Genomic DNA, 16,050 nt, shown 5'->3' on the forward strand with positions numbered 1-16,050 from the left:
CCTAACCCTAAACCCTAACCCTAACCCTAACCCTAACCCTAACCCTAACCCTAACCCTAACCCTAACCCTAACCCTAACCCTAACCCTAACCCTAACCCTAACCCTAACCCTAACCCTAACCCTAACCCTAACCCTAACCCTAACCCTAACCCTAACCCTTAATCTAACTATTCTTTTATTTATATACCTTATAATAATACTTCTATATTAAGTAAATTATATAAGTTATATAATTATATACCTTATAGTTATATTATAATATATTACTTTTTAATAGCGCGATAAATAAAATTAAGTCTATTATTTTAAATAGGAATTATAATATTATTAACTTAGCTTAATCTTAAATAATTCTAGCTATTAAATAGATCTTATTAATAATATATATTTATTCTTTAGCGTCTATAGATATATACTATATTTTTAAATAGCTCCCGACTTTATTTATAATATATATAAACCGGCACTTTTTATATATTATTAATAGATAACCGTCTAACTTTATAAATAAATCGATAGCGGTTACTTCCCCTATTATTACTTATTAATAATCGAAATTTATTATTAAATAATATATATAGTTAAACGATTTATCTATATAATACTCTACCCTCTTACCTCTTATAATAGGCTTTTACTTTTTACCTCTTTTATTACTATGCCTTTTTTATAACTCTTACTTATTAACCGTAAATATTATTAAGATATATACTAGGGTCTATACCGAAACTACTTTACGTAAAATATATTAACCTATATAGGCGTCTAGGGTATAATCCTATTAGCTATTATTTTCTATATTATATACCTTAACTACCTCGACCTTATTATTGCCGTTATATTAATTACTATTTTATCGAATAGAAATCGCGAATTGCTCCTTTATTTTAGGTTTCTATATACTAAAAGATTTCTTATTTAACCTATTATAATAGGCGCCGCGTTCTTATATACTTTTAGGCGTATTTTACGACGCGGGGGTATAGGTCGTTATAACCCTAACCCTCTATAAACTATACCCTATAGATTCTTAGCGCTATCTACGTTTTTATAAGACGGTTCTATAAGTCATATTATAGAAACTTAACTATAAAAGTAAGCTATTATTTTTTAACTTTATTTAGCTTATAATAGCGAAATAAATAATAAAAATTAACTTAAATAAATACCTTTAAAAATACTTTCCCTTAAAGTATACTTAAGTTAAAGTTAAAGATAATAAAAATATAATATTAACTTATATTATAAAGCTATTATTAGCAATACCTTAATAACTAATTAAGCTTAAATATAAAAGAAAGAGAAGGGAAAAAAAGGCTATATCTTAAAGTAATCGCTTATAAATTCCTTATAGATTTCTTATAGATTTCCTTAAGTTAATAAAAATATTATTTATTTTATAAGCTAATTAATAAATAAATAAAAGTAATATTTAAAATATAAATTAATTAAAATTTATTTTATAAAAATATTATTAAATTAATATATATTAAATTACTTAATATATAAGCTATTTTAACTTTAATAATTTATTTTCTTAATAACTTAGCTATTTATATATATAATAGCTCTTTTTATAATAAAGTAAAATAAATATTAAATATCTTTTATAATAAATAAGTCCTTTCTATAACGGGGCCAGCGCTATATAATAGGAGCCGGTCGGGTTGTTAATATTTAACGTGCTATAAAGGAAGGAAATTAGGGTTGTGTGCTGGGCAGCCCCTATACGCGCGGCGCCCGCTACGTATAGCCCTACGTAACTAGCTGCGGGCCCAGGTCAGCGTGGGGTCCTAGCCATACGTAGCGTTACTACGCCCGGGGCCGCGCCCCGGGCTCTCATTAGGCCAAGCCCCTTATACTTTCTTTATCTCTATCTTATTTTTTAGTATATATATCGCTATATAGAGTAAGGAAATAAATCTAGATTAAAATTCTAAGCTAGGGCCGCTTTAATAAGGAGAAATAATAAAGTCCCTTATATAATATAGCTAACCCTAGCTTTATACCGCTTATTAATATTTCGAAAGGCAGCTCTAAGCGGTTATAAGGGCGGGCGCTAGCTTATATTCTATTTTACCTTCCCGAGAAAATAAAATAGAGTAAAGGTAAATATACTATTAGTAATAAAGGTAATATCTAGCACTCTTTCTTTAACTATTCCCTTTTCCTTTAAAAATCCTGCTAGTTTAGACCTTGTCGTCCCGAATAATATGCGATTAATGACAAAACCGAGATCAGGTATTCTACCACTAAAAGCCCTAGAGCAAGAGTCCAATTATGATGCTAATCATGGCGTTGCGGAGCGTCTTGAGCAGAGGAACCAAAAGTTTGACCGCAGCCGGAATGGCTAGATCCACCAGGTGAACAATTGTACTCAAAAAAGCGTACAGCATCTCCAAGACCGATTTGAGGACGGAAGCAAGTGCAGGACTGCCCAGGAGCTTGATTATGTCAATGACTGTTACGATGATTTCGTTGATGATATGGTCGAGAGACTTGAGGAGTTCGTTGAGATCATCTGGGTTGACGCCCGGAGATGGGGTAGCGGAGAGACGCTCAACACCGCCGGTGAACGTCTTTGCGAGTGCCTGGAGGGATGAAGAGGCCTGGCCCCTTGCCACATCCTTTGAAACGCCGCCGGACCTGAACTCGGCGAGAGTGTTGTCTAAGCGCCATGTAAGCATATCGAAGCATATCTTCGTGCATTTATTGAAGTGAGCAACATCATGATTTACTGCTAACGTACTGATTGACTTGAGTTCATTGTTGACAAGAGCGATGGTTGAAGTTACGATGTCAAGCACCGTTTCGTGGGTGTTGTTGGCTGGGCTTTCAAGGCCACGAGCGGCAGGAATACCCTCAACAGAGCCAAGACCTCGATCCGCTTCGGCAGACAGCGGTTTGCCCAGAACGCAGAGAGCCAGGGCGGCAACGGAGACAAAGAAGGGTCTCATTGTGCAATATTCTCGGTGGAGTGGGAAGAAAGGATACTGTGGTGTGCCAAGATGAAGGTAGAGAGAGTGTTGTTTGTAGCCGAGTCTTGAATCCGGCGGGCAAGGCTTGTTTATTTATACGGCTGAGACTCAACAGCGGTGACCGTCACTCAGTACTCTCCCATTTGGAGTCTTTACTACCCATATCCAATCAGAATCGGCAAGTGTTGAACGTGAGTCCGGGCCCATCCGTGCCATCCCGATACATATACGACATTCAAAGGTCGATTCACATGCCACGATATGCTGCATGTCCTCAACACGCGTTGTAGTCATCTCCATTCTCGTGTCTGGCCCCGGCGAAGAGGGAGGTTGTGCCACCCTCCACCCCATTTACCATAGTTGGTCGTCCGCATCTTCGCGTAGACGGCCTCGCCGAAAGAGTAGCGCAACGCTACTTCTCGGCTCTTATCATCGGCATATCAAAAGTCGCTGAACGCTGTGACGAGCAAGTTTGTGACTGTTCACGGACGGGTTCCGGCCGGGCTCGTGGATTCCCACAGGAACATGCAAACCACAGTATGAGTATACATGATATCATCGGTCCTGTGGCGAGGGATTTCCAAGTGTCTTTGCCTGCCAAAAGTGGAAAGTCGGCCTGCGCACAGAGCTGCCACCTCTTATCATTGTCTACGGCAATATCCGTGATCACGCTCTGACGTTCTCCTACACGCACCATATATTTGAGAAAGTGGCTAGTAGTGCGGGTCTACAGGGAAAAAAAAGGGTCTGCGTCAGCGCTATTGGTATATCAATACTATCACAAACGTGATGGAGAATCCACATTCGATGGCATGGTGCTGCACTGCTGGTGGATCATCTCAAACTACTAGCCGGCCGTTGGACAGGAACACACACTTGTCGTATGGCAGTGCAACCCAACAGCCACGTGCACCCTCTGCAGTCGGGTTTGGATGGAGCATCACGGGTTTCCACCATAAGTCTGACAAACATTCCGAAGATGAGCCCATTTTTTGGCGTTGAGGCTAGGCGTCTCCGCTCCCATAGCCCCCCATCACATGTCATCGATCAAAGAGCGTTGAAACTATGGCCCAAACTGCCAAATGAGGAGATCCCTAAGTCAATCTAGGCAGGTCACCAATCTCGCCCAGAGGGCGCCTGAGGCATCAGTTGTCGAATACTTTCGCCCATTAACCATTCCTCGGGCAGGACACGAGTCATCCTCACTCTTTCTGTATTATGTATTTGGCGTGTCAATTGAGCCTGGGACTAACCGCATCCGCATAAGTGGTGAGAAGTTCATCAACCGTCTCGACTGTACGGAATGACGAATTAACCCAAGCCCCGAACCTACTATAATCAGCTACCATGGCGATCAGACACTGGCAAGCATCTGCTAGCTCCTTGCTACTGAGTGAAAACATCAGAGGGGCAATACAGAGAGGGCGATATAAAGAATTGGGGCAACCATAAAAGTGACTTCCAGTTATGCTACCCATATACCACAGTGCAAACTTTTCCTCTTCCTCTGTGTATAAAGAGTAGGCGCACTGTTGTGCACCTACATCTTGCTCTTCATGATAATTCTCATCAATTAACGCGATGCCAACTGTGATCCCCGTGGAGCTAACTGTCTGGCACTCATTGGTCACTCGTCCTGAGCTCACTGCTGGTGGCTGTTGGGGTGGGGTGTGACGGCCAGGAAGTGGTTTTGGCTGTGTGCAAGTGAATTTTGCTAAGTACCATACAAGACTTACCCTCGCCGCAATGCGGCTCTGATTTCTGACCTGTCTACGGCGGTGAGCGCGTCGCTGTTGTCAAGCGGGGGAATTATGCTGTCGTCTTAGATATGAATGTAGGCAACAGCGTCGTGGTTACCGGCTGTAGCAGGAGCCTCCACCCTTAGCACATACATTGCGGGAGAAGCACCGGTCCCGTATCGACTTGAATGAAACGAAGCTTCGGGGCCGAGAGATAGCGGTCTACAAAACCTTTACCAGGGCTCATGATGGTCGCCAAGCTTCTCATACTGGGCGAAGACGCCACCGGCAAGTCCCACATACACCCCTTTCTGGGGATCACACTTGTCGTGGCAACGCGTAAAATGGTCTGACCCGAGAGCTGAGCCTTCACGAATACGTCGCGGTTTCCTGAGCCCTCGAATAGCAAGACCGTTAACGGTCCTTTAATACAGTATGCAGTCAAGTAAAGCCCTCCCCTAAGGAAATCCGTCATAGCTAATGCTAAGCCTAGCATCCCGTCGCCTTCGGGGTCGGGTCGAGCGGCATCGCAACGGATGCCGTAGCGCTAGTTACGATATCGAGTTATGTTATTGTTGTTGCTGCCTGACTAGGGCGGTGCCTACTTACAGGGGTGCGACGTTACGGACCTGCGACGTTAGAGAATGTGGCGTTCTGGCTGTGTCTCAAGCCAAGGCATACGTGGCCCAGGTGAAGAAGGACCACGTCAGAGCTGCGAGCTATGGGCATACTTGCAGAAATGATCTACGCAACGATGATGTTATAACACCATAAAGATCTATATAGATTAATATATTATATCTTATGCATACGTTAATTGCCATTCTCATCGGCCTAGACATAAATCAGTGTATCTTCACCAGTACGCTATTTGGCACTCTCGGCTGCTAGGCTTTCTCCGTTCTCCGAGTATGGCGATTGTGTCGAGTCCTCTATCTACAGTTGGATTCATTCATTTATGGAATGGAACTAAAGATGGAAACGAAGATGGCTTTATGGACCTGTCGGACGGGTCAACAAACGTGAATATCCCAAACGAGCACCAGATCGATGTGATAGACATGCGGCATCAGAATCCCCGCCCGTGCCTCATAGAGAATGGATACGAACTTATCAAGCACAACTTCTCGCTGAGTTCGGACCAGTTCCTTTCCGGTACCACTCCGGAAGGTATGTATTATTTCTCATACGTCTGGCAGTCAATGAATCCTCATTCCTAATCAACGCACGGCTCCAAGGCGAAGCCTTAATCCGAGAAGTTCATAGCGAGGTTGCTGAACTCCTGAAGAGTTTCACGGGCAGCAAAATTGTCCGACCGTCGTCGTTCCGCAACCGTGGGTTGAACCCACAATCCAGGGATGTTACCATGATGCCCTCGACGTGCAATATCCTGGCTGTGGCCCATATCGATCACGACCGTGAGTCGGCCGAGACCGCAATACGTCGCAAGCTTGGTGACGAGTTTGACGAGCTATGGGCTCGCTATAGCCATTACGGCTAAGTAAACACCTGGCATCCAATCGGCTCGTCAGTCCAGAAATGGCCTCTTTGCCTTGTGGATCACAGCTCCATACCTGGCTGGAGGTATGAAACACACATGGCACGAGTCTTCCGACGGAATGTGCCCAAAGAACTCAAACAAAGTGTTAATACTGAGAGAACGCATGATCGCATCTTAAAACACCATCCTGGGTAGGCTGGGACTGTTCCTAAATAAAATCGCACGTTCTAATAAATCACGGGCATAGATACACATATCACTCACGCCGCCAGCAGACACGCCAGCTCAGCACGCGCAAAGTCGGCGCCGATGCAGCTCCGCGGCCCATGCAAGAAGGTCAGAAAAGCGTAGTTGCTCTTCGCGCCGCCGCTCCCCGTCGTGGCCGTGGCCGTGTCGGAGCTCCCGGCTGCGGTCGTGGGTGAAAGCCACCGCTCTGGGCTGAATTCGCCCGCATCATGTCCCCATAGCGAGCGGTCCACGTTGGTGCCCCAAGGTGATATGACGATGTACGTGCCTTTGGGCACCACCTGACCCTGAATTGTCGTATCGCATACTGCCTCGCGTGACGTCGCCATTATGGGACCATGCGTGCGGAGTACCTCGTTGCATACAGCCCTAAGGTACGGCATGCGGTTGATGTCGGTGTTTACTATTTGGCCACCGACTGCTATGGGTGCTAGATTCTTGCGCACCTCGGCGCGCAGCCGACTTTGCTTTTCGGGAAAGCGTGACAGCAGATAGGTGGCCCATGTCAGCGCCGACGCCGTGCTTGCGTGACCGGCAGCCAAAAAACTCATGAGCTGATCGACCAGCTTCTCATCACTTGGATGAAGCGCTCATATTCTGGTCATTCAATACCGACTCCACCAAAGTGCAACCTCATGGAGCTTTTTGGGATAACAGTACCGTTAAAGATGCGGCGGCAAACGAGGTGAGCGGCAATGATAGAAACGACACAGCGAGAATTTGAGTTGTTCGCTCTACCATTAGTTCATTTCCAATCCAACTTCCAACTTCCAACTGTCGTGAATAGTCAAGGGTACTAGAACGAGAAAGAAAGGCATTCTAACGGAGATGTAGGGTTTGTAGGGTTTGTAGGGTTCATAGAGGCAAGGGACAAAAGCTTGTTCACAGTCCTAAAGCAGCGCCGTACATGCGCTATGTGCCGACGGACGCTAGACTAGGGCAACGCTTGATGGTGGTCAAGCAACACGGGCTGAGTATGCACCTGGAACGTGCATGAGTGGCACCTGCCTGTCCGTCTATTTGCAGTTACATCGTGTGCCATAATCGTGTACGCTACCATTTCATGTACCATATGATCAGAGACATGTAGCGGCGTAGCGGTGGCCGAGTCACAAAACACCCGAGCTATCCGTACCCCATGGCTGGCTAGTATTTCCACTTCTGGTTACAGCCTTGTCAACATCAAATATCAGGCCGCTCCGGTCCCTGACCTGGTACAGGGTGTTGCGAGCTGGCTGCAAGGTCTAACTATATGCTAGATACTGGGAGATGCCCGGGACCCAGGCAGACAACATTGCCCCCGCCGTCCTCGCCAATAGGATATACGCCATGATATTCATGACTCTCCACAGCTGTTCTGTGAGCATTGAAAGTACTCGTTGGCGATGGTTTTGAGTGAACTCGGCGCTCTTGTTGATGTGGGGCAGATCCTCGGAAGGAACTGGCTTGCCCAGAAACCTGCCCAGAGGCTCCCACCCATCACTAACATGATACTCGAGCAGTCTCTCTGGAGGGACCAATGATCTGACCTTATCGTAGTGATTTTGCATGCTTTTGACACCATTTCGGTCAAAATCTTCATCGTACAGGACCTGGCGGAGCTTCATAAACAAGGGGTAGTTCCAACGATTGGGCATCCTAAGGAGTTTCGCTGTAATGAAGTGCTATGACAGAACGCACACACGCGAGCCCAGGCAGAGAATTGGGGCACGCACGTGACGCCCCCGAACCATGGGGTATTAGAGCCCGTCTAGCTAGCGAACTGGAAGCTTGAACCTACAAGCTTTAGTCTTGCAATGCTATCACCCCTACGCTCGTCTGACCACACTATTGCTTCTCTTACCTGACTACCAAACTGATATCTGGCGAGTGAGCCGTTACATTCGCAGTATGCTATAGTTACATATGCTACTACTAATAATGCAGGCAACATTAATAATAGATTTTCAATTATTAAAATAATAGTTATAGGTAAATTCATCTTTATTTTTTATTTTTATTACTAGTTGTTATATTAAAAAATTAATAATATATTATTATTAAACGTTAAAGAATCTAGTTGCAAAAATAGTTAAAAAACTATTTTTATTAAAAAGAAAGCAATAATCCTATCTTAGAGTCGAACTAAGGTCCTAATATTAGAAGTATTATACTCAGCTATTAAGCTAATAAGACTAATATTATTAATAAATTAAAGTTAATAAGATTAATATTTTATAGTAAATAAAGACTAGGAACTTTATACTTAAATTTAGCTTTATAAAGGTAAACTTATAAATGCGTAAGGCTTAGGTAGGCTTAATAGTCCTTATTCTAAACTACTAAAAGATCTGTTTAAATTAACTTGTAATATATCAGTATAGAACCCTAGTGTTAATCAAGGATTTCTACTTGCTACTTTACTATCTACTAATTGTTTGTATATAATATATAAGAATAATTAAGCAGCTATTACACTTACTATAGATCCAATACTACTTATTAAATTTCATCCTACAAAAGCGTCAGGGTAATCTCCTATTCTTCTAGGCATACCTTGTAAACCATATAGATCTCATCCACGTATGGGAAGGTCCAAGTTGCATACCTAGCCCAATCATCGGAGTTCCTTACTGTAAGGATGACCTTGGCATCAGGGTAGTATTCGATGAGCTCTTCGGCGAAATACGCTGCCGGCATATCTACAACTGCCTAGCTTTTCGTATTAGTAGAAGGCAATATGGACGTAGGACCGCATTGGGTTCCGAGGAATTCGTACCTGGCAATGCCCCAAAAGCTTGTCCAAATCTTCTCGGGTAGGTTTCTGGCCGCGATCGTATTTAGCTTCTAAGAGTTCAAGCTACAGCTTGCAATCGTAGAAGTCCCTGAAGACAGCATCAAAAGTATGGTAGGCATGATTGAAGCCAAGGGTTAGAAGCTGATCTCTTAAAGCTGGAGTAGTCCGGTTAGTCCCGGTCTTTGAGAATTGGGCATCCGAAGTGTACATCTGGTTCCAGTGCGGGTATAGCCAAGGCATATCACCTTCATTGGAACAGTGCGGGTTCCGTAGGTACGGTGAGGGTGAACCACTGTCTGGGGTCCGATGGCAAGAATGCTTGTTGCCGACATGGCAGATTTCGAGACGATATGGTTACAGTGCTGGGTAAATGTGCGAACAATCAGGGAAGCGCGGTAGGTATATAGCCGTTCTGAAGCTGGCAAATTCCGAGGCATCCTGCAGCAGGCCCTGAGTCGACGTCGCAGCTATCAGCTATCTAAACTGGAAGAGCGACTCTATTAGACTGATGCAAGTATCTGTGTTTGGAAGAATCGAATAGGGAGTGCTATCGGACTATGATGACAAGGATGGCTTACAAGCTTCGTACCGCCGGATGTCTGGCCCACACCGCTGATGCACTACCTCTGTTTGGCTTTTGCTTTCTGGTTTCATCAACCCAACGAATCGGTAAACATTTACACAGCAACTTAACTCGGGCATGTCTTGTGATGTGTCATGCCACATTATGTACGGCAAAGATCAGTGCCTACGAGAATCGTCACAGGACCCAGGACCATGGCACAGTTCGGATGCAGTCCGGGTCCATAGTGGGGCGGCTCATGATAGGGCATTGCGGCTACATTGTTCGGTTTTTAAGACATTTATAGAAGGCTTGCACGGAATGTAGCGGGTTTCAGTGTCACGGCGAAACATTCACAAAATTCGATACGTGTCCATCTGCGGAAGGAGTCGAGCTCAAGACAGTCACAATTGCTTGTCTTGTCGCACCTACCTCTCAATTTTCTCTATCCAGGCAAACCTGATCTCCTTCCTCACCGTGTCAAGTTACCCGATCATGAGGACTCTCTGTCTAAGACCTGCACAAGCTACTCATGGATGTCTCGCATGTATGTATCTGGCTGCTTCAAGCGAGTGCTACGTCATGTGTACGTTGTTCATGGTGATAGTTAAATGCTGCACTATCATTGCCTTCAATAGTACGACCTCATGCTATAAGGGTGGACGGCGACGAGACCTCTTCAGATCCAAACCCCCTAGTGGATGCCGTGGGAAGCAGGAAGAGCTTTTATAACCATTTACAGTAGTCCGGCTGGCAGGTGTACCATATTCGCAACCGGGAGAACAAGACATCACTCTCTCTGGGAGCAAAATCGGTGTACTGATGCAAGCAATTGAGATTTATCTCTACACTGGCCCGTTACTCGCGAATTAGCTTACAGTTCCAAAGGATTGTCTCAGTGGCTAATGTGACCAGCAGGGCGTGGCCGGGATGCGAATTATGATCAAATTCGAGCTTTCACGCATCACCCATGACCTTATAGCCGACGCTCTGTATTCCCTCCGTTCAACAGATGATGCTTGCCACAGTCGAGTTCCCTTTCAACGACGTAGCTTGAGCCTTCGAATGCCGCTTAACTGACTGACTTGGATGTACCGCGCTGAGCCGTGACCTGGCCTTATAGTTGGCTGTTACGTTACGCACTTCACTACGGCTTGCTAGCCGTAGATTCCCATAACCCCGCCCGTGCCGACCAGACGAGCTTCGGGGGACGCGTAATTCAGGAGTATGGCAGTATGGGGCGGGGGTTCAACCTGCAACCGTTGGATGGTGTTAATGGATAATGCGACGATGATCTGACCAACGGAACTGCAATAAAGCATCGAGGGGCCTTGGTAGTACACCAAGATCTTCTAGTCACTATACCTCAAAGCGAGATGCATAAGTTCGCAATTTAGGCAATTCCCACCTCCATAACAAGGTGGGACGGATAATAACTAGATCACCCGCTCTACGATCCGGGCCGCAGCATGTTCCCGTTACACTTTACCGAGTTGAACCTACGACAGTTATCTTTAAAAAGGCATGCGCCATTTGTTGGCCCAGTGTCTTGCGCAGGATGGTAGCATTGCAGTTCGGATGAAGGCCGAGCATTCGTCATCATTACATGAAGTACTATACTTGAGGATGTTATGAAGGCTTGATATGTCAAAATGATGCGCTCACTACTGCTGACCATAAACAATCAATCTAACTGATGTAAGATTAAACAAACTCTCGACGAACAAATACAAATATTCGTCTTTCGCTATCACTATGGATCCTCAATCACATCAAACTTCCGACTTCGAACCACTAAAGCATTATGTAGCATATTCGAAATGTTTCGTGACATTGTGGCTCATCAATCATAGACCGAGCAAGACGAAATTACGGTTAATATATTTAATCGTAATAGAGACACCGAACCTCCCGCCTTCGTTGATCTCCTTTTCCATCATCTTGAACTTGGGCAACTCATTCATCGCCTAAATCATGCAGGCCATAAAGTTCTCTCAGTTGCTTACAATGACAACGTTGCTGACATCGTCTGCATTTGCAAGTCCAACGAGTGGACGGGAACAGTCCGAGGCCGGGGGTAAAGATGATGTCATTCTCTGTCCAAAGTTCCATATCGCTGGATGTGGTGACAAGGGAGGCCAGGTGCCGTCTTACTGCACCGACACCAAGATTTGTCACTGTTCGGGTATCGGTGTCTACGGATGCAACAGCCCTGACAAGACAAAGCTTTGCAAATCTAAGTGCTGCGGCTGCAGATGAAACGTATGAGTTATGTGGCGGAGGCCTGCGAAACGTTATGCACGCCAGCTCACAGTGGGTAGGAGTCGTTAGGGGGGCGGTCGTTACCGCAATTTGATTCATACACGTGGAGATTCCGTATCTTGGTCTATTCAACATAGCCAAGGAAGCAACCTGGAATGTGGTTCAACTCAAGCTCAATTCAGATATCTGCGTGCATTGCGGTTACTGGGTGGTGGGTAAGACCAAACTTCGCCTCCTATGAATCGGAATTCGATAGCAACGCTACGAGACCTGGCCAGTCTTGATGGCTGGAAACCTGCGCGGGTGCTTCTCAAAAAGGAGCCCTACTGATAGCAATGAAACGATGCTAAAGTACATCATCACCCTCATTTGCTGAGAGTAGCCAGCAGCAAACAATGATCGCGACTGGTGCTGTAGCTTCTGGGGCAGTAATGTGATGTTGCTGATGTCCGTGAGTATCGATCTGATCTGCTCAGGTGTCAAAAATTCGCGAGCCCCTGTTTTCAGATGGTTTTTCAGGCGAGCTGAGCAGACTGCGAGCCCGATGGTGCCCCCGACCACGCGGATTTGCGTGACAGCTGCCATCGTAACGGCTGCGGTCGTGATATTAGTATTATATCGTTTTTACAAATGAACAAATTTTAGGTGGGGTTCTTACGCATGTCCTTTTCTCTGACAATCATAGGCGCCATGATGAGGATGGTGCTCAAATTAAGACCAAAGCCCAGCCCCATAATGACTTGATAGCCGTACTGAACGTTGGCTATTCCCAGGTCCTTAGAGTCTAGGGAGCTGAATAGACCCACTCCGAGTGTTTGAAGGCAGCTCCCTAGGATAAGTAGGTAAAGAGGGGGCCATCTCAACTTCGAGATGAAAAGCCCCGACAGACTACTTGCAACCGGGGAAAGAAGCAGCAGAGGTAGCATCCTGAGCCCGGCATCAATTGCTGTAGTGCCATTTACCGCCTGGAGCCGCTGTGGTATGTTGATAATGGCAGCCATAAAGGGAAACCCAGTCAGGAAAGCGTGACTAGAGACAACAGCGATTAGTGGGTAGGCTACGGGGTTGAAATAGATGATACCATGCCTACCATAAAAGTCCCAGGACAAGTCGGTTACAAGCAACTCTCCACGGGAAAATAGGTTCAGGAAAGGTATTCCGCAGTGACAGTTGCCTCTGCCACGTCATAAAGCCCAACCACAAGAGGCCCGACAGGGTGAAGGCGACTATAATCGTAACACTATTCCAGGCATGTGCTACCCCGCCCTGCTCCAGGGCGAAAACAAGAGTGATTGAAGAACCTAGCAATAGGAGCGCCCCAAGGTAGTCGATCCGTCGCCAGGCTTGGTTGGAGATCATAGAGCGAAGATAGCCCTGCGAGTAGCCGTAAGGGAACCCGAACGGTATGGAGACAACCAGTAGCAAAGCCGCGAGTAGTCCTCCCGGGCCACTGTTAAATTAAATCAGTGTCTCAGCGACAATTCATGTATAGTGTTGCAACTGACTTGAGTAGAAATACCCATCGCCACGTAGTATGATCGACGATTCCCCCTCCTATGACGGGTCCCAAGACACTGGACAGGGCAAACATAGATGAGGTGACCGAGATGTACGTCGCATATTTGGTTGGGGGCACCATCAACGGCACCATAACGGTGCAAAGGGAATAAATCCCTGAGCCACCGATACCTTGAAAGGCGCGGAAAATAATGCTGTGCCAGGCGTTTTCGTCAGCCCGCCCTTGGTACACCGTGCGTGACCTTTGACTTACAGCTGTAGCATGGAGTTGGCGAAGCCACACGCAAGGGGAAACATAGAAAACATAGCAAGGGCGCAGAGCAGCATTAACTTGTATCCGACGATTCCGCCGAGCCTCGCATAAATGACCAGAAACCCTAGGTATCATACGAAGAGTTGGCTTGAAGTTACCTCCGTGACTATATCAAAGGAGTTTATTACCTGCGTACGTCAAAAAATACGACGTCACAATCCAGCTGCTCATGTTGAAGCCCTCTAGCGAGTTAACAATTTACACTAAAGATGTGCTGACGATAGTCGTCTCTAAAGTCGAGAGTAATAAGCTGATACAGAGTCTGCATTAGAATTGACAGAGGTGTTAGCCTTGTCCACCTTGATCAACTCATCAAGGGCAGCGGGCGATACGAGTGGCACATACGCTGCTGTCAAACCGTGCAATCTCCAGCCAGTGTGAAACACTTTTGGCACGGACACGTCCCTGTCGCTACCCCTGTCAAGGTTATCGTTCTCCGCACCCGTGGCCACCGGCGTGGATTGATCGCCAGGTGCTCTTAACGAGATAGCGGTCCTGGCAGTCCTGGGCTCAACGGACTGGAGGGTATGTGCTGGCGCCTTACGCTTGCCTTCGAGTGACGATTTCAGCCCGGTCAATGGGCTCTCCGCGGACGCCGTCATCTTAGGTTCTAAAAATACAGATACTTTCTAGACGCGGTGCAAAATAACGTCGAAGGGAAATGGTAGCTGAAGGGTATAGGTAGGGATCAAAAATTTCGACCGTGGTGCCCGAATCAAATACAAGAAGTATCAGATTAATGAGGGGTTTCTAGCAGGGGTCCCTCTTTAAGGATCCCTTACTATACGTAACCATAAAATAGCTAGGTAGTACTATATACCATCCTATATACCTAAGGGAATATATTAGTATAGTATTCTAATTATAGCTATTTAATAGATTATATAGTTTTATATAAAGCCTCTAGCTTATATCTTAGATCTTTCTTTTAATAGAATAAATAAAAATCTTTACAGGTATTATTGATATAACTTTAAAAGGCTAATATTTATTATTATTATTAGTTATGCTATTAATATAACTACCTTTTTACTTAATATATTACCGGCTCTATAAACTTGCTTTTCTAGCTAATCCTATATTATACAGCCTAATATACTTATATATAATTTATAGCCGAGGCTAGTATATAATAATGATTAAGTCCGTTAGTAAGTAGCCTATTTATATATATATCCGGCGTATATATATAACTATCATTTTAATATTATTACGAAGACCTCCTATAATGCCTCCTATAAAATGTTATTTAATACCTATATTACAGCCGTATAATAGGCCTTATATAATAACGACGAGTAAGCTCGCAGTATAAGTCTGGGAATTAATATAAGACCGAGAGGAAACGACTATAGCGGGAGGGGTGGCTAAGAAACTAGTGTTAATATCGATACTTAGGGCCCGAAGGACCTTATAGTTAAAACGATATTCCCGCCTTTGTGTTATGGAACGGAAACTAGGCTGCTATCTTCGAAGTACCTAGAGCGCCCCTCCTCTACGTGTCACCCTGTGGTCGACCGCTCGGTATGGAACTATTTACCCCTTGACCTGATAGATCGAAACTGTCGGAAATGTCTTGCTCGCGAATGACATCAACCGGCTCAAGCCACCCCTTATCACCAAAAGGGATTTGGTGTGGAACCGGCCATAGGGCACAAAACAAAATATAAGATGCAGCAGATGCTCCGATACCAATAAAGACGGCGAAGTCAAAGGATCGTCGCGCGGACTCGGAAACCTGGACGCCAAGAGCGCCCGCAAAGCCATATAGTGATGGAACGATGCCAAGAATGTACGCAGCTACTGCGCGCAAGTTAAACCCGTTCCAGTAATAATACGAACCCGCCTGAGAGGAACTGAACAGATCCTCAACGTTAAAATAGCCCCGGGTAAGCAAAAAGTAATGAGCGAGCATAATTCCGATAAAGGACGAAAGGAAGAGACTGGGAGTTTTAGTAAGCTATTGCTCAGGCGGGGAATAAGGATATAAGCATAGCGTAGGCGTCCTCACCCGTAGTTACTTAAAAACGCGAGAAAGCCAGTTGCAGTAGCGATGAGTCGCCAAGGGCATATTGCCATACAGAGGCATCCGGCGACTATTGTTCCACGTCGATAGTTGATATACTTGGGGAATAACCCAGCGAGGTCGTTACC

General features: G+C 45.3%; 4 protein-coding genes across 4 annotated transcripts; 1 reads left to right on the plus strand and 3 right to left on the minus strand.

Annotated features, from left to right (window-relative positions):
* Window positions 1-2,143: 2,143 nt before the first annotated feature.
* JDV02_005593 (uncharacterized protein) lies at window positions 2,144-3,023 on the minus strand. The gene is made up of 2 exons (XM_047986906.1): window positions 2,751-3,023; window positions 2,144-2,669 (listed from the first exon to the last, which is right to left on the minus strand). The coding sequence occupies exons 1-2, from the start codon at window positions 2,956-2,958 to the stop codon at window positions 2,263-2,265; spliced, it is 615 nt and encodes a 204-aa protein (XP_047842890.1). The 5' UTR covers window positions 2,959-3,023; the 3' UTR covers window positions 2,144-2,262.
* A 2,690-nt stretch (window positions 3,024-5,713) lies between these two features.
* On the plus strand, window positions 5,714-6,219 carry JDV02_005594 (uncharacterized protein; the record flags this gene model as incomplete). The annotated part of the gene is made up of 2 exons (XM_047986907.1): window positions 5,714-5,888; window positions 5,957-6,219. The coding sequence occupies 2 exons, from the start codon at window positions 5,714-5,716 to the stop codon at window positions 6,217-6,219; spliced, it is 438 nt and encodes a 145-aa protein (XP_047842891.1).
* Window positions 6,220-6,479: 260 nt separating this feature from the next.
* On the minus strand, window positions 6,480-6,794 carry JDV02_005595 (uncharacterized protein; the record flags this gene model as incomplete). Its single annotated transcript, XM_047986908.1, has 1 exon — window positions 6,480-6,794. One exon carries the CDS (start codon window positions 6,792-6,794, stop codon window positions 6,480-6,482), a length of 315 nt encoding a protein of 104 aa, XP_047842892.1.
* A 5,532-nt stretch (window positions 6,795-12,326) lies between these two features.
* JDV02_005596 (uncharacterized protein) lies at window positions 12,327-12,799 on the minus strand (the record flags this gene model as incomplete). The annotated part of the gene is made up of 2 exons (XM_047986909.1): window positions 12,327-12,658; window positions 12,724-12,799. The coding sequence occupies 2 exons, from the start codon at window positions 12,797-12,799 to the stop codon at window positions 12,327-12,329; spliced, it is 408 nt and encodes a 135-aa protein (XP_047842893.1).
* Window positions 12,800-16,050: the final 3,251 nt, after the last annotated feature.

Source organism: Purpureocillium takamizusanense, chromosome 5, assembly GCF_022605165.1.
Source record: "Purpureocillium takamizusanense chromosome 5, complete sequence".
Taxonomy (NCBI): Eukaryota; Fungi; Ascomycota; class Sordariomycetes; order Hypocreales; family Ophiocordycipitaceae; genus Purpureocillium; species Purpureocillium takamizusanense.

What these genes read in the sequence shown, in the direction of transcription:
- JDV02_005593 (XM_047986906.1), bottom strand. Translation starts at nt 2,958, where the DNA reads ATGAGACCCTTCTTTGTCTCCGTTGCCGCCCTGGCTCTCTGCGTTCTG. An exon ending in CAATGAACTCAAGTCAATCA is followed by an intron (nt 2,670 to 2,750) that starts GTACGTTAGCAG and finishes CATGGCGCTTAG; the next exon opens with ACAACACTCTCGCCGAGTTC.